The sequence below is a fragment of the Callorhinus ursinus genome, unplaced genomic scaffold (genome assembly GCF_003265705.2).
Source record: "Callorhinus ursinus isolate GAN/ISIS: 27379988/994484 unplaced genomic scaffold, GSC_fseal_2.0 scaffold59, whole genome shotgun sequence".
Lineage (NCBI taxonomy): Eukaryota > Metazoa > Chordata > Mammalia > Carnivora > Otariidae > Callorhinus > Callorhinus ursinus.
In genome coordinates this window covers 3,498,809-3,524,033 of record NW_027397121.1, presented here as the reverse complement: position 1 = coordinate 3,524,033, position 25,225 = coordinate 3,498,809, and the positions used below count along the sequence as shown (strand labels likewise).

Below are 25,225 nucleotides of genomic sequence, written 5' to 3'. Positions count from 1 at the left end.
GCACAAGTGGAGGGGAGGGGCAGAGGGAGAGGGAGAAGTAGACTCCCCACTGAGTAAGGAGCCTGTAGTGGGGTTTGGTCACAGGACCCCAGGATCATGACCTGAGCCGAAGGTAGACGCTTAACTGACTGAGCCACCCAGGTGCCCCTGTTTTTCTTTTTATTATTGAGTGTTATATATTTTTTGGGTATAAGTCATTTGTCAGATATACGTATTGTGAATGTTTTTCTCTCAGTCTGTGGTTTGCCTATTCAATTGCGTAATGGTGTCTTCTGATGATGAGTGAAGCCTTTTATTTTGATGAAGTCTATTTTAACAATTTTTTCTTCTGATTAATGCTCTTTGGGTCTTTTGTGAAAAACTTTGTCTACTCCAAGTCTGCAAGGATATTCTCCTATGTTTTCTTTTTTTTTAACTTCCTTTTTCCCCTATTAGTAGAGATATAATTGACATACAGTATCAGTTTAAGGTGTATAACATAATGACTTGATATATGTATATATTGTGAAATGATTACCACAAATACATTAATATCATCACCTCACACAGTTATAATTTTTTTTTGTGATGAGAACTTTTAAGATTTACTCTGTTGGTGACTTTCAAATATACAATATGTTATTGTTCACTGTAGTTGCCTAATATTTTCTATTACAAACTTTATCATTTTTGCTCTTATATTTAGGTCTGATCCATTTGATTTAATTTTGCATATGGTATAAGGTAGAAATCAACATTCATCTTTTCTCTATATATTTATCTAAGTGTTTCAGCACTATTCATTGATTTTACTCATATATATTAAAAACTAATTTTATCTTTAATTTTCCTATTTTTAAATGCATTGTTTAATGCTTTACACTAAAATTACAAAAAAATCACAAAATTTGTTAAATAATTATATTTCAATATAATTGATTTCCTTAGCGATTCTATATATTGTATTTTATGCCCTTCAAATTATTATTTTGAGAATGGGTCCATAAGCTTTAAGATTACCAAAGGTGTCCAAAACACACATATGTTAAGAACCCCTGGTGAGGTAGAAAAACATTTAGCTTTAGAATCAAAGAGACCTAGGTTTAAATGCTCATTTGCTGCTTCCTAGCTCTGTGACCTTGGGCACATCACTTAACCTTAATTCATCTTTCATACTTCCACAGATTCAATAAATATCTACTGAGCACCTACTATCAGCCACTGTATTAAATCTTGTGGATCTTATGGATTTAATACAGACAGACGGAGATAACCTTTCCTGTACAAAGTTTACAACTGAGTGGGGGAGGCAAGTGAGTCAGGGGGTCATTACACAACACACTGAGATAAGTGCTTTGATATCAGAAGGACAAAGCTATGGGAACTCGGGGGTGGGATTGCCAACCCAGACTTGCAGAGTCGGGAAAGATTTCCAGATAAGGATGCTAAACACATCTCAGGGGTAAGTGGACATTAGCCAAGCAAAGAGGGAGAAGAGCTATCCAGGTAGGGGGGTGAACCCTTAAGAGACATGAGGATGGGGAGAAAGGACCAGTAACATAAGGCAGGACTGCAGACTGGGTCAGACTGAAGTTTTGTAGCCATCTAAAGACATTAACTTCACCCTAAGAGAAATGAAGAGTTTTAGTCATTGATAGGTTGTGACAGAATCAGAATAAATTTTTTGAATTTCTACACTACAGGCATCACCACTGGAAACAGGAACAATGATTTGGAGATTATTGGAGAAATCCTGTGGAGAGAAGGTGAGTGCATGGGTTGTGGCAATGGGGTGGAGAAGATGTATGGATTTGAGATTTGAGAAACAATTAGGTGGTAAATTCAGTGAAGCCTCATATTGGAGGCTTTGGGAAATGAGGGAGATGGGGCCATCTCAGATTTCCAGTTGGACCAACAGGATGAATGGTGGTGCCATTCACTGGAAAAAGAGCAGGCTTACAGGAAAACATAAAGTCAGATTTGGAATTTATGGGTGTGAAGTGACTGAATGAGGATGTTCAGCAGACTTTTGGCCATATTGGCCAGAAAATTGAAAGAGGGGTTTGGGATGGGAAACCATGTGTTTCCATATGGTAAGATGCCATAGGCAGCATTCCTTCTTTCCTCCCGACCTTCGTTCAACATCTGTTGAAGATGTGTTATACGCAGGATGTTGGGGATACAGCAGTGAACACCACCATTAGGTTTCTGCGCTTAACCAGTTCACCGTTTACCTCTCTCAACTTGCTCTTAATCTTTAAAAATGAAAATAATAATGAGATCAAGTGAAATGAGGTGATGTGACGACACCTGCTCTTTTAATTTTTATATTTGTTTCTCGTCCCTAGAGCGAGAAGAGAAGATAACTCGGTTATTTTTGCTTTGTATCCTTCCCCCTAGGCTCTTCCGCGCAGGCGCCCTGGACGGCCCTGGGTGGGGGTGGGGCGGGCCCGAACCTGTGTCTTCTTCCCTGGGGCCAGGACCCGGCCGCGCGGAGGGTGCGGGCTGCCCGTGACGTCATCAAGCTGCGCAGCCCGCAGGGCGGGACCCGAGCGCGACAGCGCGGCCGGCGGACCAGGCTGGCTGGTGGGGAAACGAAACTGAGGGAGGAGGCGGCGGCTCTGGCAGAGGCAGGGCCAGGCCTGGTGGCGGCGGCGGCGGCGGCAACGGCGGCCTGAGCCCCCCCTCTCCGCTCCCAGGCAGCTCACCCTCTCCCCTCAGCGTGAGTGCCGACGCGCGGCCTGGGGGGAGCGAGCGGGCGGGCGGGCGCGCGGGCTCAGCATCCCTCTCCCCTCCATCGCCGCCTCGGCCGCGCACCGGCGGTGGTGACCCTCGCCGCCCCTTCTCTCTCCCCCACTTCCTTCAATCCTCCCCCGCCCCCCACCTGCCCCTCCAGCTCCCGGCAGCCCGAGTTGCCGCCGACAAACGTCTCTGCGCACACATTTACACACTCACGTTGTTTTCAAATGAAAAGACTGGCCGGGAGACATAGGAGCTCATCTCCTCCCTCAGTGAATAAGGGTGGCAGTGCGAAACCCACACCCTGGGAGAGAAGGCTGGAGAGGGGATTTGAAGCCCTTTCTTGGGAGAGCAGCAGGTAGAACCAGGCCTTTTGCCTTCCACGTAGAAGTTCCCTGCCTGGGCACGTTCTCCTGGCCTGTGTGGGCCACTTGAGCGGGGCGCTGGTTAAGGTGTGCGGCCTTCCCTCTCGGGCCTCAATTCTTTCCAATGGAAAACGAGAGGGTTGGAGTAGATGATTTGCAAGGCCCGCATCTAAGGTGGTTTGGAGAGGAGCATCAGTATCTCCTGCCTTTCACACAATTTACTCTCCTTTTTTTGCACCCACCCCAACGCAGTCCACATTGAGTTTCCCGTGCTTGCAGTTTCCCAGAGTCGCTAAGAATCAGATGGCCCTTTTTGCTTTCGTTATGGGCCTTTTGGGGGGGCATTTAAAACGGTGGTTTAAAGTGGAACGTCGTTTTGCTTTCTCTTTGTTCAAGGTCCCCCGTTCTTCCCCAAGATAAATAACCCCTGCCTGTGGCTAGTAAGAGGCTGCCTCCTTAGTATATGATTATGCATTGGGTTGACTGCTCATCCTTGAGCTGTAGAGAAGTGAAACATGTGATTCAGGGTTTTGTGAGGTTGAGGGGATCAGTGGTATCTTTGCATTTCATTGCTCTCTTGCTGCTGTGATCCATGTGAAAAGTCTGTTTTCTGCCTCTGCACCTCCCCTTCCTCAAGGAATTGCAGCCCAGCTGGTCACCCACCTGTTTGCTCCTATGTTTTGAGTTCTTTCTCTTTTCTGAGTCTCCTTATAGCCCATCAGTTGTGTGTAAACCACACTGTATTCACTACTACTCTTGTGTAAACCACACTGTATTCACTACTACTCTTTAACTTGATCATTCCTTAAGGTTTCAGGATGTCATAATCACTTAATTCCCTCATTCCCCCCCCCATGCTTACTTCTCACGTACCTACCGATGGGCGTGGATGATGGTGACATGGTGCCTGATCGTCTCCATTCTTTCTTCGTGGAGGTGTGTTTGTGTTGTTAAAATTATTTTTACACCAGAGTCCTATGATGTGGCTACCTCCAGTTTGAATAATTTTCCCACCCTTCTATTTTCTCAGTCCTGAGTCAACCACTTCCATTCCTTACTCTCATCAAAAACTTTCCCAATTCTTTAATGTTTTCAAACATCCTGAAATAAACCAAAACCAGTATTGTATCATATTATGTAATCTCTTATTTGGCAAAATAATAATGGTGATGGAGCTATCATTCTGGGATTGTCCCTTCACCTTGGATATATTGGTTGATACTCATTAGGTTTCATAATTAATGTCCAGTGTACGTTGTTGTCACACATGGCCATTGTTGCATGATAAGTATAGAATAATAAGTACCCAAGGCTTTTTCCCCCACTGTGGCTTGTAGAGTATCTGACATCAAGGCTCTTAGGCCTCTGGGTCTGTGAGCACCACACATTTTCCAGTAAAACTAACAGCTATTATTGAAGACTAGAGCTTGGCTAGCATCCTTCCTGGACCTCAGTTTGAGGAAGAGGCTCTTCAAGTGCCGGCACTGGAAGCTTTTTGGAATTGCCAAATCCCATCCCACTGATGACTTATATTTTGGAATCCCTGCTCTGACAAGGGCAGCTGACTATCTGGATTTATGGTTGCAGTAACAATGAGGAGGAGAAATGATCCAGAATGCACTGCCCCTATCAAGAAACAGAAGAAAAGAGTTGCAGAGCTTGCCCTGAACCTCAGTTCTACGTCTGATGACGAACCTCCCTCTTCCGTCAATCATGCAGCAAAAGGTATGCTTGCCCATGTGATGTGAGGCCGCTGGCCATCTGGTTATTTGAATCCCTGGTGCCTGAATTGGGCAGAACACAGTCTGCTGCCCCTTCAGGGAAATTAGGCAACTTCTACAGAGAGATGTTGACTATAGGCTGTCTTCCTTTCTGCCCATTCTACTAGGAATGGACAACTTGTTTTAAATAAAGAATTGGAATTTTTACAGTAGTGTCTTAGTTCTGTGGCTGGTCTTTCAGTAGGTGGCACTCTTTTACTGCCTTAAACCAGTTGGAAGTAGTGGTGAGCCCTGAGTGTCCTGTGCTCTTAATTGCTGTTAATGATCCTGGGGCTCTTTCACAGGGGATGGGCTCTTTGCTGCAGTGTTCTGGCCTAATTCCCCTCAGGTTTTTGCATTCTGTTTTCTCAATTCCCTCAACTGTTGTGATCAGAAACACCCAAATGAATTGGAGCATCCCTGTGTTCACTGTTGACATTAAGCTCAAAAGATTTCACTGATCTAGTTGGAACTAACAGTTTGATTTGCCTGTTTTTTAGGGTTATGGATGTACACAGTGTCCATAGGTGCCTTTCTGTGAAAGAAATTGTAGAATGCCTAGGAGCTTGCTTCAAATACCAAGCAATTAGAAGCAGCTTCATTTGCATTTACCTTGACTTGCCAGCTGTATTTATTTCCTAGGGCTGCTGGAGCAAAGTACCACAAACTGGGTGGCTTAAAACAACAGAAATTTATTCTCCATAGCTCTGGAGGCTACATGTCTGAAGTCCAGGTGTCAGCAGAGCCATGCTCCCTCTGAAGGCTCTTGCGAAGAATCCTTCCTTGCCTCTTCTAGCTTCTGGTGGTTGCTGGCAATCCTTGGTGTTCTTGGTTTATAACAGCATAACTCCAGTCTTTGCCTCTGTCTTTCCTCTGTGTGTCGTCTGTTGCAAATTTTCCTTTTCTTAAAAGGGCAATCAGTCATTGAATCAGGGCCCACCCTAATTTAGTATTACATGATTTTAATTTGATTACATCTGCAAAAAGGCCATATTTCCAAACATCATGTTCCCTGGTGCTGAGTGGACATAGCTTTTTGGAGGGACACTATTCAACCCGGTACACCAGCATGCATTTTGGAGCCTTTGCTGGATCACTGGTCAATTAGAATGAAATTTGGCAACAGATGGGTGACTGAAAGGGTGTGAAGCATCCTTTGAGAGTGGTAGGAAATACGGTTTACAAGTGGTAGGCTAATTGAAGGGCAGGTACTCATCAGTTGTACTGAGAAGCTCGTTCAGAAAGGAGAAGCTTGACAGGCAGTACAGCTGAAGCATTTGGTGCAGCTGTGGTCCCGGCTGAATAAGAGACTCTCATAACCTTGTGTGTGGAGATATGAGTGCCTTTAAAGTTGTCACAGTGGATTCCAGGATAGCTGAGAAAGGCTGTATGTAATTGAGTTTCCTAAGTGGGAAGGCAAAAACATAGTGGCTGGTTCTAGGGACTGTTAAAGAAAGGGAGTTTTGCTTTTCACCTGGGATTTGAGCAGCTTGGTGAAGGTAGTCTCCTTAGGTAGAGCTCTGGTGTATTGGGAGAGATGGCCTCTAAGGGAAAAAGGGAGAGCATGTCTGGGAGAATAAATGTACTCAGGTGCTGGAGGTATCTAGTTCTAAGTGGATCTCAGGGGGCATCTTCTTGGGGTAAAGAGAGGGTAACTGACAGGTAGAGGGAGACATATGGTTAAGGATCTTTTAAGGGAACCAGTCTGATTTAAATTTCAAGTTTTTAAAATTGACTGAATTGAGATTGTTCCCCCCCCCCCGCCACATTTCCCTTAATTATACCAAATAGCTTTAACCTTTTCTGGAAGTAGCACCATGTGATTCAGTTAGGATTGACTATGCTGTTGTGTGTACAGAATGGAAATCTAAATGGCCAATACCTTGCATTCATTTGGCAATATGCCACTTGGTACTTTTCTTTTTTTAGAGGGAATGAAAGAAAGAGGGAGGGAGGGGCAGAGGGAGAGAGAGACTCTTAAGCAGGCTCCACGCAGAGCCCAACATGGGGCTTGATCTCATGACCCTGAGATCATGACCTAAGCTGAAATCAAGAGTTGGACACTAAACCCACTGAGCCACCCAGGCGCCCCTGGTCCTTTTTCTTTTTCTGAAAATGAGGCAGGAGGCAGTGGCAAATAAACATTGCTAGATTTCCCTGTTTTAGCTTATTTTAGCTTTTTTGTTGTCATAAAAACTGAGGGCTGGAGTCTGGTGTCTTCATCAGCAAGATTGCTCTCTGTGCCACTCCCCCTCATCCCATACCTGGCATGGAATAAATGCTCAATAAGTATTTACTGAATAGAATTGATAGAAGGCAATAGTAGGGGGCGCCTGGGTGGCTCAGTCGTTGAGCTTCTGCCTTCAGCTCAGGTCATGATCCCAGGGTCCTGGGATGGAGCCCTGCATCAGGCTCCCTGCTCAGCAGGAGGCTTGTTTCTCCCTCTCCCACTCCCCCGCTTGTATTCCCTCTCTAGTTGACTCTCTCTCTGTCAAATAAATAAATCTTAAAAAAAAAAAGGCAACAGTATCTTTTCCAAGAAGCTTAAAATTCTTCACCTCTTTCATTTTGCCTATCCCTCCTCTATTCTACAGAAGATCATTTCATTAAGTACTTACTTAGCATTTATATCATCTCTGTTCTGAATTGGCTTTTCTTTCTTTTTTTTAAAAATTTTATTTATTTGAGAGAGGAGCACACGAGCTGGCGGGGAGGGGTAGAGGGGCGGAGGGAGAGAGAGAAGCAGACACCCCGCTGAGCAGGGAGCCCGATGCTGGGCTTGATCCTAGGACCCTGGGATCCTGACCTGAGCTGAAGGCAGACGCTTAACCGACTGAGCCACCCAGGTGCCCCCTGAATTGGCTTTTCTTAGGCGTCCCCTGGACAGTGTGCCCTGGTAATTTACTGTCTCATCAGAAGCTGTGTATCTGCTGAGATTTATATGCAGCTTTCCTAGTCCAGTCATTGCATTAAAGCAAATGTGTTTCCTTTTGTTTCAACCACTTCTACCTGGACGTACTGTTGAACAGATGATTGAAAAATGCTCTTTAGGGTACAAATAGAAAAACAAAAAAATAGTAGTTACTATTTCTGTCTTTCTGGGCCTTATTTGTGCTTTCTCTACTAGATCAGTGTGATGACTCATTAATAGATCTGTTTAGTTTAATCAGTTTGTTTATTTTACTTTATTGACAAGGTAAGTGCATTGCCAGGTCAGAGATTGACATTTGACCAGAGTAAAGAAAAAAAGGAATGTTGTTGTAATGGCCGCTGTGGCATCATGTGTTCTTTTGAGTATTTTAAGAGTATTTTGAAGGCATTTTTAAGCCTAAATCAACTCTCGGAAATTTGCTATTAAATAACAACCTTTTGAAGTAAAAAGGGGCAGATAGAGGTCATTTTGTTCTTTCTGGTTGTTTCTCTCAGGGAAACTGTGGTCTAGACTCCCAAGACCATTTCCTTTTCTCCTTAGCTGTGTATCCAGCGTGGGCTCCTGGCCCTCCCACAGCATGTTGCTTTGGAAGTTGCCAGGCCCTTTTGCAGGCACCACACTAGTAGCGCCTTCCCCTCCACCAGGTTTAATTCTTCCCTAAATAGGCTATTCTCCCTGAAACACCATTGCTTTCCTGTCAGCCCAGATTCATGACCTTAATCAAAAACTTCCTTTATCGGTATCTGTTTAAATTGCTCTAACGAGTTACCATTTGTCTGGCATGAAGGAGATATTGAGTCTTTAAACAGGAATGAGTATATTCCACAGCAGTTGTTAAGCAGGATGTGTGGTATTTATTAAAATCCATAATTTATTCTTCTCTACCTGTGTGCTGCTCACCTTGGCCATTAGTGGTTGGAGCTGCCTCTCTGTATGTGCTGTCACTGTCATTTTTAATCTTGGCATGTTTGCCCTACTGTTCTGTTGCCATGTAAAAAATTTTGCCTTGCTGTTCTGTTGCTATGTGAAAAATTTTGAACTTTTCATCTTTAAAAATGACTTAAGAGTAATGATTTCTATCAGGTGGAAAGGAAATCTTAAATGAAAACTCTAAATAATGTTTTGGGCTCTCTGTTAGGTTTTAGAAGGGGAGCTCCTGGGGAGGTAAATGGGAATGCCACCCAGCTTTGGCAAGTTCTTAATGAAATGAATCATTTTAATAGACTGACCTATTACTCCTGTTAATTTATATCTTCATTACAAAATTGTCTGCTCAGTGTTTGCTGAATTTTTATCAGTCTTGGGAGACGAAATGTCCCCTTTAGTTACTGCTGCAGCCATGACAGTTGTGTCCTTTCCATCTGAAAAGTGTGGCCCCAAAGGCCCGGGTGTGAAAATGGGCAGTGGCTGTGCTGACTGTGGGCATCAGGACTAGTCTAGGCAACTTTGTTTTAAGTCATGTTATGCTAAGAATTGGTCTTAAATACCACATGAAATAAAAGGGAAATAAGGCTTATCCAGCACGCTTCTTGATCTCACAAAGAAATGCTTAGTAGGATGGTATTTTAGCTTCCATTGACCTCACTCTCAGAACCTGTATACACATGTACACTGGGTAGCACCTAGGGAAGGGGAATGGAGTGGAACAATCTCTGTCCCAGAGTCTCGTGCTGGTATTTTGCACCAGAGTCACCACTAATTTGCCTAATGAGCCCTCCACCCAAATTTGGTTCCCCCTGTCATTTTGGTCCAAGAATGGTATGAAGACAAAGAAAACAAAAGATTTCTGTTTGAGATCTGAGGGTGGTTTGTACCGTGCATGCCGAGGAATGATGCTCATACCATTGATGAGTGCCCACGGCTGGGTCTTCAAGCAAAGCTGACAGCCTGGCAACTCCACCTAGAGCTGGACCAAGGGCACACTCTCCTTTAATAAGGATACCAGGTTTTCCTAACCTTTTCGTAGGTTGACCTATGAATCCCCAGAAAGCTGGTGAAAGGAATAATAACTGATCTAACATTGTAGCTTGTGGTTAGTCTGGACCCCAAATCCCTGGGTTACACAGAAAGAAACTTTAGGGCTGTGCCCAGGGAGCCACCCACATTCCTGGTACCCCCTCTTTCTGTACCAGTCAGTACAGATTGAAGGCATGGAAGCGCCTGAGTGAAGAGAAGCTGCACCTTTGGAAGCACGGTTCTTTAGCATGTGGGCCCTCTCTTGTAGAGTGTGTCTCTTTCCCCTGCATGTGAGATAATAGATGAGAGACCCAGGGTTAGACTTGAGCCAGTTGAGAAGTCTTTCCCCTTAGATCTGCTGTCCTCTCAAGCTTGGTCTGGAAAGGAACCAAATTCTCAAGGAAGGGTACTTTATTTCTTTATAGCTTTATTTTTTTACTCTAATTTTCAAATGAATTTTATTTCAAATGAATCTTATTTCTCACACAGAAAATGCAGAAAAGTGCAAAACAAAATAAATATAACCTCACCTCACAGTTTCCATGGTTACTCTTATGTTAATGTTCTGGGTCTTTCCTTCTGAGTGGCACTCTCTGGCACTCTGTGACGTGTGCTGCGTTGGTCTATGTAAGCAAGTCAGGTCCTTATTGAGGGAATTGGATAGCTTCCTAAGAGGAAGGGGTACAGTTGCCTGGGTGGCTCAGTCAGTTAAGCATCTGTCTTCTGCTCAGGTCATGATCCCAGGGTCCTGGGATCGAGCCCCACATCGGGGTCCTTGCTCAGTGGGGAGTCTGCTTGTCTGCACCCCCCCCCCCATGTTGCTTGTGCTCTTTCTCTCAAATAAATAAAGTATATATAAAAAAAAGAGGTAGGGGTAGATTTGGTGTCTCTCATATAGGGATATTCTCAACCAACATTTCTCCTTGCTAACTGCTTAGGAGCCAGAATGTTGGTTTTAAGTTTATTCTAATTTTTTCAAACATGTCACAGGCCTTTTCTTTCTTCTGCAAAATGTTATATCCCTAAAAGAAAAAAATGCATATTTATTTTAGCTATCTGATTTTTGTTTTTTAAAATTTTTATTTTAATTTTTTTTTTCATGGACCAATCTAAGTTATTTATTTAAGCCATCTCCTGCCATAAACAAAAGGATGGAAGATCAGTATCCTGGTTATCATTTGACACAAGTAAAGAAGGTGAGCTTGAGGTCCCATATACTTTTCTGGTCCTCCTGCAGAGTCATGATCCAAACCAGTGCTGTGGGTAGTGTTCTAGGTTCTCTTTATTCATTTTCATAGGTGGTTGGAAGTGGATTCATGTGAGTTATGGAATACAGTGTGACTACCATCTCCCCAGGGAAAGGGCTTGGACCTGTTGCAGAGATGGGGGTAGGCGACGAACTCGGGGTTCTCCGTGCTCTCCGTGATGTGACTTCAGGATGACATTCATCATACTCCCACACCAGGATGCGCTATGAAGTAGGAGAGGGCCTTCCACATCTGAGCTGAACCCTCCTCATTGCCGTGGTGTCACTCAACGTGGACTGCCCCAACTGTGCCCCAGACCGACCTAGCAGCCCAGAAACCCAGGACCCAGCTGCCACCACCATTTTCAACCTGGACCTTAGATATCTGATTTTTAAACTCTCTGAGGGTAGGATTATTTCTTTAGGAGAGTGCCCCATTGTATATAGCATGGACCTTTTATAGAACATGTCCTGAGCCAAAGTTGTTGTCTGATCAATTAAACAATACCAGTGTTTTGTTCTCTTGACAGGTCTGATAGATGTCCTGTTTCAGCCTACTGGCCGGAGGGGTGGGGGAATGGGAGTTCTTAAATAATAGTCCTAGGAAGGCCCAATTCTCTATTAAGATATAGGCATTTCATACTCATGCTTAAACTCTTTGTTGTTGTTTAACCTTTTTTTAAAAAGTGTAAAGACTTAAATTTTTTTTAATGGCACCAGGTTATAAAGCAGCTTTATTTAAAACCGTCTTTGTCAAAGTTTTAACACTGGAACAAAGTTAAATATACCTGAATGAGACTTGAAGCTATTTTTGGTAATAGTACAAATTTTGTCCTATGGGTATTACTATTTTCAAGTTTTCTATATGAAACTGCTGAAAGGAAAATTTAAGTATGTTACAACTCCTAGATTACTTTGTACTTGCCTCATTCTATAAACAAATGTATTAGTAATTAATATATTAAGGCCATCAATCAAGACTTAAAAGTTTTTTAAAATTCACTCTAGTGAGTACTTAAGTTTTATTAAATGGGAAGACTCAATCCAGGTGTTGGAGATGGAAAGTTGAGTGGGACAGAGTTCCCGCTCCCCAGGAGTGACCCTGGCCAGTGGGATGGCATTTGTGATGGGTGCTGTGCTGCTGGTGCTGCTGCCCCTGGAGCATAGTGTGAGGGAGAATTGGGCCTGGGGGGCTAGGGAAGAGCATTTTGTTTTTCTCAAATGTTAACCCTGAACAAGTTTGTGTTCCCATGGGGAAGTGGACGGATCAGTGCAGATAGACTTTAGAATTATGATGTCACTGCAAGTTCTGAATACCTGAATTGTGACCATCATGATCTCTGAAGAATTGTTTTACACGGCTGCCTTTCCTCAACACCTCCCATAAGCCCAGGCTTTGACTCATCAACGCAGATAGTTTAGTATGTAGGGCAGGGTGGTGATGGAAAGAGAACAATTACTCCTATAAAATGTCATAGCTCGTCTGTGAGCGAGCTCTTCTTTGCGGCAGTGCTATAGAACTACCCTCTTACCTGTAAGTTTGAAGGACTATGAAAACAAAAGAAACTAGGAGATTAAACAATCAGAAACGGTTAGTCCCATGATAGAATTGTTGAAAATGGAGCTAGGTATCCATGTTTGGATGTTAATGTTCAAATAATAAGCAGCAGAAATAACAATCATATCTTCAATAAATACATTTTATATTTGACAGTGTACTTTCAAACACATTATTTCATTTTCATACAAACCCATGAGGTAGGTATTATCATCTCGGTTTTGTAGGAGAAAAATTGAAAGGATGGGAAAGGACACCTGATATTTTGAGCTCCCATCGTGTGTCAAGTACCGTTAGGAACTTTCAGTGACTTGCCCAAGATAACATAGTAAGAGGTAGAGAATACATTTAACCCTGGGTTATTTAATGAAGTTGATGTATGTAATGCATATACTGAACACACTAGTTGAATAAATGAAACTTGGACTTCTTGAGGATACTTGGTGCCCTAAACTCATCTGAGCATTTTCTTTTTTTTTCTTTTCCAGCATCTACCACGAGCCTAAGTGGGTCTGACAGTGAGACTGAGGGGAAGCAACATAGTTCTGACTCTTTTGACGATGCATTCAAAGCAGACTCCCTTGTGGAGGGAACTTCTTCTCGCTATTCCATGTATAATAGTGTCTCCCAGAAGCTTATGGTATGTCAGTGCTTGGGTTGGGTTTCTAAAGCTCCACCAGCAGAATAAGAGAAGGGAAAATGTGTTGGTGTGAAAAGAAGAAAAGCTATGGCATGAGTTTTACCTCTGCTTTCCAGCTACTGAAATTTAGTAGAGTGTGTGGTCCCCTTAATAGAAGTATCTGTCACATCTGAATCATCCATGGGAAGTGGCTGTGCAGGCCTGCTTGTCCTGTCCTGTCCAGAGCTGGATCACCCTTTGGTCTCCTTAGTAATGAAAACTTACAATGAGTACATGTGAACGTACCTCCCTACACATGGACATGTGTAGTTGGGTAAAAATGCTTCATGATGTGAGTTTTTGCTCTAGTGAATGATCTCAAGAGAAGTGACTAAAATGCTGCTCACTCCTGGGTGCCCAGAATAAATGAGAGTAGTACAATCTTTTATATGACTTTGAAAAGAAGGTCCAGTTTTCCTTCCCAACTTCTGTACCCCATTGATACACCAGAAGGAGGAAAGTGACTAGGAAGACCTGCTCGCTTTCCTGATCAAACTTCAGTGTAAGTGCACAAAGGTTAGGGAAATCCAAGTTTGCTTTCTGGCTAGCTTTAATATTCTAGGTATTTAACTCCTCCATTTTCTTTTGGATTCATTTAAGAATGAGAACTGCCACTTCTGAGGTCAGAGGATTCTAGTTTGGGGGCCATAAATTTTGGGCTAAGTGGACAGTGGGGAGGTTTGTGACTCAGCCTTTTTTTTTGTTTTTGTTTTTAAAGATTTATTTATTTATTAGAGAGAGTGGGAGGGAAGGGGGCAAAGAAAGAGAGGGTACCCCTCAGTCAGCCTTTTTGACCTGGGGAGAGATTTGTGGCTACTATAGGAATTCTGTCCAGCTCTTGAGTTGGTAATGCCCCTTCCAAAGGGAATATAGACCTTCAAGGGGGAATTACATTTTCTTAGGATTGGAGTTATTTTATTAGACAAGGATCCTTGGGGTTTGGGATTTGGGTCTCTGATTTTGGGGGTATATAACTGGGCCCAGTGACTCTAGAGTTTAGTATGAGCTTATGGACAGTTGTGACATTAAAAAAAATGTTCCCAGGGCGCCTGGGTGGCTCAGTCAGTTAAGTGTCTGACTCTTGGTTTCAGCTCAGGTCATGATCTCAGGGTCGTGAGATTGAGCCCCACATTGGGCTCTGTGCTGCGCATGGAGCCTGCTTGGGATTCTCTCTCTCCCTCTCCCCAACCCCGCCTCAAAAAAAAAAGAAAAAGAAAAAAGAAAGTTCCTGTCCAGTATCTTATGGTACTTATGGGTCCATACCTCAATTTTACATGAAGTGAGTTTTCAGTTAATATCTTGATTAAGTGGGCTCCTTCAAGCCCCCATTGTCTTTACCTAATAAGTTTATTTGAGTGGCTGAGGATAAGGTAGAGTTGCTGCTTAAAGCAGTTCCGTTGTAAATTATGTTCTCTTTATCAACTCAATTCTAGATCTACCTTTCATTTAATCAGACAAATTAACTGGAAGGGTAGTTGTGCAGATGTCCAGTGAGGTTCATTAAGTGCTCTTGGTGCTTTTAATTACAGCTATGAGGTGCCTTCTCATTTGTCCAACTTCTGGTTGCCCTAGACTTTCACCTCCAGAGTAGATAGCCCCTGGGCCCACAGTTAAACTGCAGTTACTTACTTAAGCTTATTTTCTTCATTAGGCTAGATGGAAAACTTCTGGCCTTACTCCTCTGTTTCTCAGACTTTAGCATAATATCTGACACATGGTAGGGGCTGAGTAAATATTCATTTATATAAGTGCTCCATTATTATCTGTTTATTTATATAAATGCTCTATTTTGTCTCTTTTTCAGGCCAAGATGGGCTTCAGGGAAGGTGAAGGATTGGGTAAATACAGCCAGGGTCGGAAGGACATCGTTGAGGCCTCTAATCAGAAAGGTCGAAGAGGCTTGGGTCTGACACTGCAAGGCTTTGATCAAGAGCTGAATGTGGACTGGCGAGATGAGCCAGAGGTAACTGGTGAGGGGAGGAGGAGACAGGAAAGCCAACTTGTGTTTTCGTATGCATGGTTTAAGTAGCCATGTTAACAAACTAGAAGTCTCCAGAGGCAGTGGGAATTGGAACTGAGTTTTTACATGGAAGGTAGTGCGGATGTCTGGAATGGAAATGGGAGAAAGATTCTGGGGGAGATATGCTAGGGTGTGGATTTGTTTTCTATTAAAGACCAGTGGGTAGAAGATGCTGGAAGGCAGAGTTTGGCTCCACAAAGAACTTTAATAAATAGATACACCTTTCCACTAGTGGCTAAGGTACCTCACAAGGTAATGAGTTCCCTCTGCTGAAAGGCTTCAAAGGGGTTGAATGAGGACCCGCTCTCCCATTGGGTGAATGACTGGATTAGGTGCCCTCTAATGTCCTGCACCTCTACAGATTTATGGCACCCCAACTCTATGTAGGTGTTTGTTTGTACTGTATAGCTTTCCTGTTGGGTTTAGTCTGCTTATCTGCTTGGATACCAGTTTGTTTTAACCCCAACTACCAAAAGAGACTCCTATCCTTTTTCATGACACAGATGATGTTGAGATTTTATTTTTATTCATTTATGTATCCTATCTTATTTCACAGAGGATTCAAAGTAGGTATAATAAAACAACTAAAAATAATGAAATATTGCCGTTATAGAGTTGAAACTAGAGAAAATAGAACACAAATGTCTCGTCTTCTACGTAACTGGTGTAGTTGAGCTTCACATGTGCTGTGAACTCTGGAGGACTGATATTTTATTTGTCTCTCTGATGTTCCAGTTCAGGAAAGAACTCCCGTGAATTGTACACGATAAAAGCCTAATAAGGCTTCAGAGTAAGATGCTGACAAGCCAGGAGCTAATGGCTTCTGGGGGTGGTCCTGCTGTGTTGCCTTGTAGTTGTGGGGAGTCGAGACCGGCAGAATAGCAGATGAGACAGTGCAGAATAGGGTAAATATTTGTAATTGGTTTTTACCTCAGAAATTCATGGTGCTTTTCATGTCCTTATTTGTATGAAAACCAGTAAAGAGTCCTGATCCTCATAGTGGGGCAGAATTAGAATTAACTTAGCTAAACTCAAAATCACCCATAAAATCTCTACTTTTAATGGAGACAGGCTATTGAAATCCCTTTTTGAGGCAAGGTTCTCCTAATTATCATTTACCGTGAATCAGTTTTTCACCTACAAAAGATGCCCTATTTCTTGGTTAAGAGTTTGGCTTAACTATTAGTTGGTATCCACTTCAAGGGAGATGAGTCTGGGTTGCCTCAGGTGACTGTCCAGTCCTGGAGTCACTGCAGAGGAAATGCCTGGTGGCTTCTGCAATGCAGGATTTTAGAGTGCAAGGTTTGACCCTTCAGACAGAGTTCACTTTGCAGTCCATTTTTGCTTTTGATTTTCACACTTCTATGGGGAGATTGAGTCTGCTTATTCTCTCCAAAGGGACATCCCAAGTGTACATGAGCTTTCTTCCCCATAGAGTTTATAACTTATAACCATTTATAAGTGGTTAAAGGTGATGGATTTGACTGAGGGCGGGGGGTGGGGGCAGCCGTGATTCACTGCCAGGTTCATTGACAAAAGGGCTTCTGTAAAGTTTTAAACTTTTTCTCTTGTTGATGGTTGGCTTGCCCTCAAGACCTTGCATTGTGTTACCATTTTATGCCTTTCAGAGCATGTAATATTACCTTTAATCACATTGCTTCAATTTGCAATGGTGAATCTCTTCTCCACACTTGCTTGGGAGGCAGGGTGTAGAGCTGCCATGCAGGTTAGCCACCTGTTTAGGTTTTATAATCCATGTCTCTAGCTCAGTGAACATAGTCCTGGCTGCACATTAGAATCATCTGGGGTCTTCTAAAAAATGTGATTATACCCAGTTTCTGCCTTAGACTGACAGAGTCATATACTCTGAGGGTGAGGGCTTGTTATCAGTACTTTTTAAAAGAACAACAGAGGGGTGCTTGGCTAGCTAAGTTGGTGGAGCATACAACTCTTGATCTCAGGGTTGTGAGTTTGAGCTCCATGTTGGGTGTAGAGATTACTTAACAATAAATAAAGTCTTTAAAAAAAAGAGACTGCAGGTATTTCTAATGTGTAATGGAATTCAAAAATTAAGAGAAAGCACCATTGAGATGCCAGTTTCTGCTCTGGGAATGAATAGGCAAGGAATCCTATTTGTGAATAACACTTTGAAAGGCATCAGGAGGTGAGACTCATTGCCATTGGGTCTTCCTGGTATAATTACCTTTTCATAGACTTATATCCTGTGTCTACTTCTCTGTGTGCCCAGTGCTCTGATTGTAGGCCCCTGGGTCAAGGACCATGTCTTTTTAACTGCATTCTGAGTACTTAGCCCACAGTACCTATTTATGAAATAATATTGGAACAAATGAAAGAAACTTTGAAGTTTGGGAAGTTGCTGAAGATTCAAACTAGAACTGTATCTGGCCTTCCAAAATTAACCTTCAGTATCCTGGCTCAGTTCTCATGTCTGACCAGCACATTTGGCCTCAGCTTCCCAGGCCCTTCCATCTGTCTGTGTCCCTTTTGATTGTTTTGGGGAAGCCCTTGCAAGTCGGGGCACAGCCCTGAGGGGCCATCTTCCCTGACTGACTTGCCTCTTTTTTGTTTGTAGCCCAGTGCCTGTGAGCAGGTGTCATGGTTTCCAGAATGTACCACTGAAATTCCTGACACTCAGGAAATGAGCGATTGGATGGTTGTGGGAAAGGTAGGATTTCAGGAAAATGTACCCTGAATTCTTGGCACTTACCTCCTGACTTTTCTTCTTGAGTCCAGTGTGTGTGTATGTATACTCATAGTTTAAGAAAAATGTGAATCTGACCATTCTGGCAAGAATAAAGTTTTGTCAAGATGGTGTGTCAAGGGCTTTACAGATATGCTCCTGGGAGATGTGACAGGGTTTTTTTTTCCTAGTCATTTCACTTGCAAGGCAGCACAAAATGCATAGCTTCTGTCTTCCTCATGGATGCTTTTTAGAGTAGCTTATTATACATTTGTGTATATTCTGGTCACTGCTGGGCACTGTTCCAGGTAGATGAAAAGACACTGTCCCTGTCCTCAGAAAATAATGAGGGAGTTGTTACAGAGGGAATTTATTTAATCTCCTTCTGGAAAACTTAAGAATAAAGTACATAGCTACCAAATCAGTATGGTCTAGAGAGCAGTTCTCAAAGTGTGGAACCCCTAGGGGTCTCCCAAGACCCTTTCAGGGGCTCTCCAGGGTCAAAGTTATTTTCATAATGGTACTGGAAAGTTACTTGCTTTTTTTCACTCATTCTGTCACAAGTGTCCAGTGGAGTCTTTCAGAGACTGTATCACAACCAGTTGAATGCAAATGCAGAGAGGAGATTCTAGCCATCTTATGTTAAGCCAGATAGTAAGAGGTTTATAAAAATGAAAAACAGTGCCACTCTTCTCATTAAAAGTCTTTTGGGGAAATACAGTTATTTTTCATAAAAATGTTATTTATGTTAACATAATGTGTTCTTTTACACTGAATAAATAAAAATGGTCTCAGTTTCTAATAATAAATGTTGATATGTATATATCCCCCACATAAACAAAAGCTCTTTGGGTTCCTCAGTGGTTTTGAAATATGTAAAACTTGAGAACACCCAAGTTTGAACATCATTTGTTTAGAGATAGCCTCACTCAGCCATGAGGTTGGATTTGACACCCCTGTGAGGGTCTCTTGAGCCCTTGTTATCTCTGATGCTACCAGGTCAGTGCCTGGTGTCCTACAGTTGTAGCCCTCACAGATCAAGAGGCTTCCTGGTTGAAGGACAGGTTTCTGTCATTTAGGGCAGTCTCCATCCTTATGCCTCCATGCTCTGGGGGCAGACAGCTTGAATGTTTCCTTCCTGTTTGCTTTTCTCAGCCTCAGCATTCATGAGTCTTGTATCCATATGGTGCTCTAGTCAGAGCACCCAGGGGGCTGCTTCATCTCACAGCCATCTGGAGTATAGCCAGAGGGATTTAGGATTTTCTCTTTCCCGCCCCTCAGGGATTGATGTTCTTGGCAGAGACTCAAGCCCCTTCTTGCTCTACTCACTTAGAACCCTCGTTTCTCCCTTCATTCCCCCAACTGCAATCATACGTGGTCATTATCGATTATTTTCTTCTTTCTGTAGAGAAAGATGGTTATTGAAGATGAGACAGAGTTTTGTGGGGAAGAGCTGCTTCACAGTGTGTTGCAGTGTAAGGTAAGGCCTGTGGCTAGAGCTGGGCTGGAAAACCTTGTGTGAGGGCATGTGCCGGGCTCTTCTAGTTCTTTTGAATTGGTTGGTGGTTGGGGGCACTGAAGTTTAGCTAAGATTTTTCTCAGAAATGTGAGATGTGTGGCTTGCTGCATTTCTCCAATGTGTCCTTTTTCCTGGGGCCTTGTGGTGTTGTGCTGTCCCTGTGGTTAGTAGCCAGGAAAGGCTCCACTTAACCTCAGTGGGTCGGTTCATCACGGTCCTCAGGGGGCCTGGCGTAGTGAAAGGTTTGGAATCATTCTTCAGTGTCAGATAGACCTGAAGTCACATCCTCGTTTTGTAACTTTCTTGCTGTGTGACCTTGGGCCAGTTGCTTTAGCTGCTCTGAATTTGAGTTCCTCATCTATAAAATGGGGAGAAAATACTTCCTGGGATTGTTGTGAGAATTAAATGGGATAGTGTGAAGCTCCTAACACAGTGGGCAAATGTTAGTCTCTCCTTGATAGCTTTTGGCGTGAGTTTGTGTCAGGAAGTACATTGCCCAGGGCGGGATGAGCCAGGGAAACTCTGAGGAAGAAATGGGTTGGAGAAGAAGCCTCAGTCCAGCCTCACCAAATTAATTTTTTTTGCAGGCAGAGGGTTGGGAATATCCTTAAGGTGACTGGAACTCAGGTGAAGTGAGGCTTTTTTTTTCTCAGGGAGAAAATTGGAGAAGGGAAAAGGGATCCCTACTGTGTGGGTAGGTGCCATCACAAAACACTGGTCTTGGTTTGCTTCGCCCTCTTTCTGAGTGAGCCTTAATATCAGTACTCTGGTCCCTTGGAAAGTTGCTGCTGGAGTGGAGAGACAGATTTGCTCTGAGGATTTGTGATGCCAACAGGTGGCTCTGTGCCATTTATTTATTTATTTATTTATTTATTTTTTACCACTTCACAGGTGAGGTAGTTGAGGGTCAGAGAGATTGAGCAATTTGTCTAGGGTCACCCAACTGGTCACTTCAGAGCTGGGATGCAGCAGTATTGTAGCTCTCCCAGGGCTGAGTTGGGCTCCTCAAGCTCTTAAGTCCCCTGTCCCATCCTGGAGGGTGATGCTCACCTCGAGGTTCTGATTCTCTTTGGGCAGAGTGTGTTCGATGTCCTGGATGGGGAGGAGATGCGGCGAGCTCGGACCCGCGCCAATCCCTACGAGATGATCCGAGGGGTCTTCTTCCTAAACAGGTTTGCTGACATTCCCCACCGCTCCCCTCCCCTGACATGCACTGTTCTACCTTTTTGTCTGAGCCTCAGCTTTCCATACATCTGGTGTATTGAATTGTGTTTTTCCATCTTTATTTCAGGGCGGCAATGAAGATGGCTAACATGGATTTTGTGTTTGATCGCATGTTTACAAATCCACGGGACTCTTGTGGGGTGAGAACAAGATTCTTTGTCTGAATTCATAGTGCTAAATGGGCTTACGCTTCAGTGGCCCAGAAATTGCCATTTGTGCAATGCGAGGAGAATATTCCTGCTGTATGAGAGAGACTTTGCTTTGAGCTTCTCAAATTAGGTCCCATGGTGCTTCCTATGGTCCCAGGGATGCTCCAGTAAGCAGTTGTCTCTAGGGCTTCAGGCCCAGAATTATAGCCCCCAACTCTGCAGATCCTGCTGCTCACCCCAGGTGGAGGAGGGTAGGGCTTGCAGCAGTGGAAAGGGACATTTCTGGGCAAAATCAGCAGTTGTGACATCTGTAGGCCTAGGGAGCAGGGAGGGGGGGATATGAGATAGAGCGTGGGCCCTTCTCCTGCATCCATTAAACTTGTATTTATCCAGCTCCTACCACGTGCCAGGCACCAGGAATATAATTTTGAATGAGATAGATGTGATCCCTTCCCCCGTGGCACTTAGATTCTGGACGTTCTGGTGGATTCGAGAACTGGCGAGGGTGCAGGGTGGGGATGTTTGTAAAGCCTTTCTGTGGAGGCCAGTTGCTGCCAGGGTGAGTATGTGGTTATTACAGTGAACCTGTTTTCCAAATTCAAACTTGTGACATCATCTGATTTGGGTGCTGTGGCTGGTATGAGAAGGAAATGTGATATGAGTATTGAATGAAATGTGGGCACCTGGGTCCTTTCACTGGTCTATTTAATATCAGTATCCTGTCTGAAAATCTAGGCTGTGTTGTTCAGTGAGGGGTTGTGGGGCAGGAAGTACAGCACTTACATCTTAAGTTCATCCCTTCTTTGGGCCTCAGCTGCCTCATCCCTGAAATTAGCCCTACTAACGTGTCAGAGGGTTGGGGGAGGACCAGAGGCCCTTAAGATCTGTTCCAGTTCTGAGATCTGTGATTTCAGATGTGGCCACTTCCCTTTCTGCCTTTCTGAACCAGCTTTCTGTGGGATCATAATTATTAGATTTTGGTCCTTCTCAAGAAGTGGTAGAGCAAAATGATTTTCTACTCTGCTACATCTCATTCCTCTGAACACAGACACACCATAATGATAGAGAAAGAAAAAAGGACGTTTCATTCTAGCATTCCCTTCAAGGTTTCAAAGCACTTTTACTCAGTCCCAGAAAGTTAGTTCTCTTTGACAGTGAAGGGTCAGGAGCCAGCTGTACCCAAACCTGTTTCTGCTTCACTCACTCTCCTTCCACTAGGCCCACTGATTATCCACCTGCTAGAGGAACTTATTTTCCAAGTTCTGTAATGTTTCAGTTCCACCTCCCTAACTGCTCCCCTCCATGCTGGCAAAACTGGCATTGGACCCCTCCAGCCTGTACTCATTTCTCTCCCCCAGGTCTCCCTCCCTGTTTTCCAGGACCAGCAGGCAGCACAAAAGGGCTCTTGGAATTAGCATCTTGAGAAAATTAGGTTGATATAATGTTGGATTAATTTTCTTAGCTCCAAATGATTTCCTTTAAACCCCTGCCTGGCAGAGGAGCTCTGTCAAGCTGTTAGGAAGTCACAGCATCATTTTGGGCTCTTGAATGTAAACGCCTCCAGCAGCTGGGATCTGGTTGTCATTTGCTGTCAGGAAAGTGAAGGAGGCACCAGGTTGTACCATTCAGGTCAAGGGTGGAGATGTTAGTTACATAGGAAAAGGTAGCTGTGTTTGTAACACTTCAGGTACCTTCTTGACCTGAACTGATTGTTAGTGGCCATGGAGAATTCCCCTTTCAGAGATATTTCTCTGCACTCCACTATAAAAAGTGATTTCTCTCCATCCCTAGTGTTTTCTTCTCTCTTTTCCCCTGAGGACCTGAGTGCCAGCCAAGCCCAGCAGGCTTGGTGTGTTTTTTAGGTGAGCAGAGATGGGAATGGCTGAAGGCCCAGACATACACCCGAGTTTGCTAGGGTCTCAGTGGTTCTTGGATCAGGCAAATTTTAGAATAAGAGCATGGAGAACTTGAAGCTTGGGCAGGTGTGGGGAGATTGGAGGTGGGTGGCAGAGGGGATTATGAAGTTTTTCACTGGCATTCTGGTTCTGTGGGTTGTGGTAAAAGGAGAAAAGAGACTAGGTGGGGAAACAAATTGTAAACAAGAATTGGAAGAGACAAGGGAAAGAAGGGAGTTTAGATTCTTTGGGTATGTGCTAGCATATAATAAACCGTAACATTATGTGCGGGCTTTGTGTGCCTGGGGTTATTGCTGAGGTAAGTAAAAGTTGTCTGTGAAGCCTTACAGGAATCAAAAACTGAATGTGGATCTTTGAGTTGTGGTGGTATCTTAGAGGAAATTAGCACTTAAAAAGTGCCCACTGAACTTGGAGTACTGCATGAGGTGATGGAAAAGGACAAGAGTTTTGACTCTAAGGAAGTTGATCCAGTTGGATGTTGTATCATCTTATGTTTGTTTAGTATTTATAGTTTTTAAGCATCTTTGACATATGATACTTCAATCCCACAATAGTCTTGAGAACCTACATTAGTCCCAATTTACAGTTGAGGGAGCTCAAGCTTAAAGGCGTAAATTGTATGCTGCCCTTCACTGCACAGCCAGTAAGTGGCAGAGGTGAGAACTCCTCCAGCTGTCCTTTCTATGAAAAGACCTTCTGGCCATGACCTGTGAGGGCCACATGTCTTGAAATCAAAGAATGAGATCATACTTATGCCCTCTTTTTGGAGGTGAGATTCTTTCATTGATTCATTTTCCTTCCTTTGCCCAGTCTTCTTCTGGGCCAGCATCTCGCTGGGAAAGCCTGGGGCTAGGCATGGCCAGTGGTAAGGAACGTTATTTTTCCTCTTTTCCAGTGTGTGCAGGCCTTAAACTTGTGACCCTTGCCTCATTACCACTGTGCTGCCTAGAAAATGCTACATAATGTTCTCAGCAAATGCCATTAGGTCTTTTTTTGTGTGCAAATGAATATAATCCAAAAATATGAATAATTGATGGCTCAGGAACAAAGAATACTGGGCTAGATTGGTGGAGAAGAAGAGAAAGAACTGATATATCTCAGCATGCCTGGGTGGGCTTGTCATAGGATGATGGAAGTTTATTTTTAGCTAAAGTCAGTTTCTCCAGAGAGTTCTTCACTGTTTTGATAAAGCTGGATAGCTATCATCAGAGCAGGGCCCTTTTCACCCAGGAAGTGATTAGATTGTGAACATTAGTATTTTCCATTTCTTTCTTAAAACTATTTCCCCTAAAGCTTTCTGATCTTTATCTAGCAGTTGCAGAACTCTGGACGAGTACTCAGCCATGACAAACCTATGGAGAGGGAAGGCCGAGCTGCCTAAGCTCCTTCTCGCTGGATGTTCCTCAGGGTCCTCTGTAGTCACCTGTTCTAGAGCTCAACCTCTTGTCACCAGTGCAGACGGTATATCCCCTCTGCCTTGGAGCCAGGTCGGGACAAGTAGAATTCACCCTTTATGACCAGGTGTATAAAAGAGAAACACAGTATGGGCCAGTGCTGGGTTCAGCGTAAATTTCAGATTAAGAGTTAAAAGGTACCGGAGTGACCAAATTTATAATCCAGTAAAAATTCAATGATTATTGTAATTTAGTTATTTCTGAGGTGGGCGGGTACTCTGGGGTTGCCTGGAGGCTGCACACCAGGGTCTCCTTCGCCCTCTCCTTGTCAGCCTCTAGCTCTACACAGCCGCCCCATGCACCTGGCTAAGAGAGGGGCAAAGGCAGGGGAAGGGAGTGCAAAAGAGGGGGAGACTCAGTGCACTGTGGTAGCTTGGATTGGATTCTAGAACAGAACAAAAAGTAACAAAACCTGAATCAAGTCTAATTTAGTTAATGTATCAATGTTCGTTTCTTAGTTTTGACAAATGGCCATGTAAGATGTTAACAAAATTGGAATCTGGATGAAGAACATATGAGAACTCTGTCTTTGCAGGTTTTCTGTAAATCTAAAATTATTCCAAAATAAAAAGTTAATTGGAAAAAAAATAGGGAGAGCCAAGAAGGAAGGGGAGAAGGGGAGCAAGGGGCTGCGGTTTGGAAAGGTAGGTAGGCCCTGTGCCTGGGAGGGAGGTGGTAGAGCCCCTCAGGCTTCGGGCAGGAAGACCTGAGTCTGGCAGTCAGGCTGACTGGATTCCGATTTAGCTTTGTTGCACACAGGCGGTGAACAGGTTGCTTTGTGTCTTGGTGTCTTTTTGTCCCTGTCTGTAAGTGGGGAATACGGCATCTATTCTGCTCAGTGGGACTCTTGAAAGGCAGGATATGGTAAGGAAAAGACTCTGAGAAATAAAAATGCATACTCAGATTCCTAGTAAGATGCTTTTATTAGGAGTCTGAGCCGGGCCCTATGGTTGAAGGCAGCAGGGGTGTTTTGAGGTGGGGATGGGTAACTCCAGAGGGTGGGGACCACGGAGGATACCTATTGTGGG

The 25,225-nt window shown here is 43.7% G+C and overlaps 1 protein-coding gene and 1 pseudogene across 3 annotated transcripts in view; one reads left to right on the top strand and one right to left on the bottom strand.

The window, feature by feature from the left end:
* Positions 1-2,533: 2,533 nt before the first annotated feature.
* CMTR1 (cap methyltransferase 1) overlaps positions 2,534-25,225 on the top strand; it is a 48,158-nt gene continuing 25,466 nt past the window's right edge. The window contains exons 1-8 of one of the 3 annotated variants that reach the window (XM_025862321.2): positions 2,534-2,701; positions 4,671-4,808; positions 13,024-13,175; positions 15,019-15,177; positions 17,828-17,920; positions 19,344-19,415; positions 20,532-20,626; positions 20,746-20,818. In XM_025862321.2, the coding sequence (XP_025718106.1) occupies positions 4,676-4,808; positions 13,024-13,175; positions 15,019-15,177; positions 17,828-17,920; positions 19,344-19,415; positions 20,532-20,626; positions 20,746-20,818 (777 nt within the window). In that variant the 5' untranslated portion in view covers positions 2,534-2,701; positions 4,671-4,675. Of the gene's footprint in view, positions 2,702-4,660; positions 4,809-10,845; positions 10,928-13,023; positions 13,176-15,018; positions 15,178-17,827; positions 17,921-19,343; positions 19,416-20,531; positions 20,627-20,745; positions 20,819-25,225 lie in introns of those variants that run through there. The other 2 variants (XM_025862324.2, XM_025862322.2) reach the window with 2 other exon arrangements.
* On the bottom strand, positions 11,014-11,340 carry LOC112816010 (cytochrome c oxidase subunit 6A1, mitochondrial pseudogene; annotated as a pseudogene).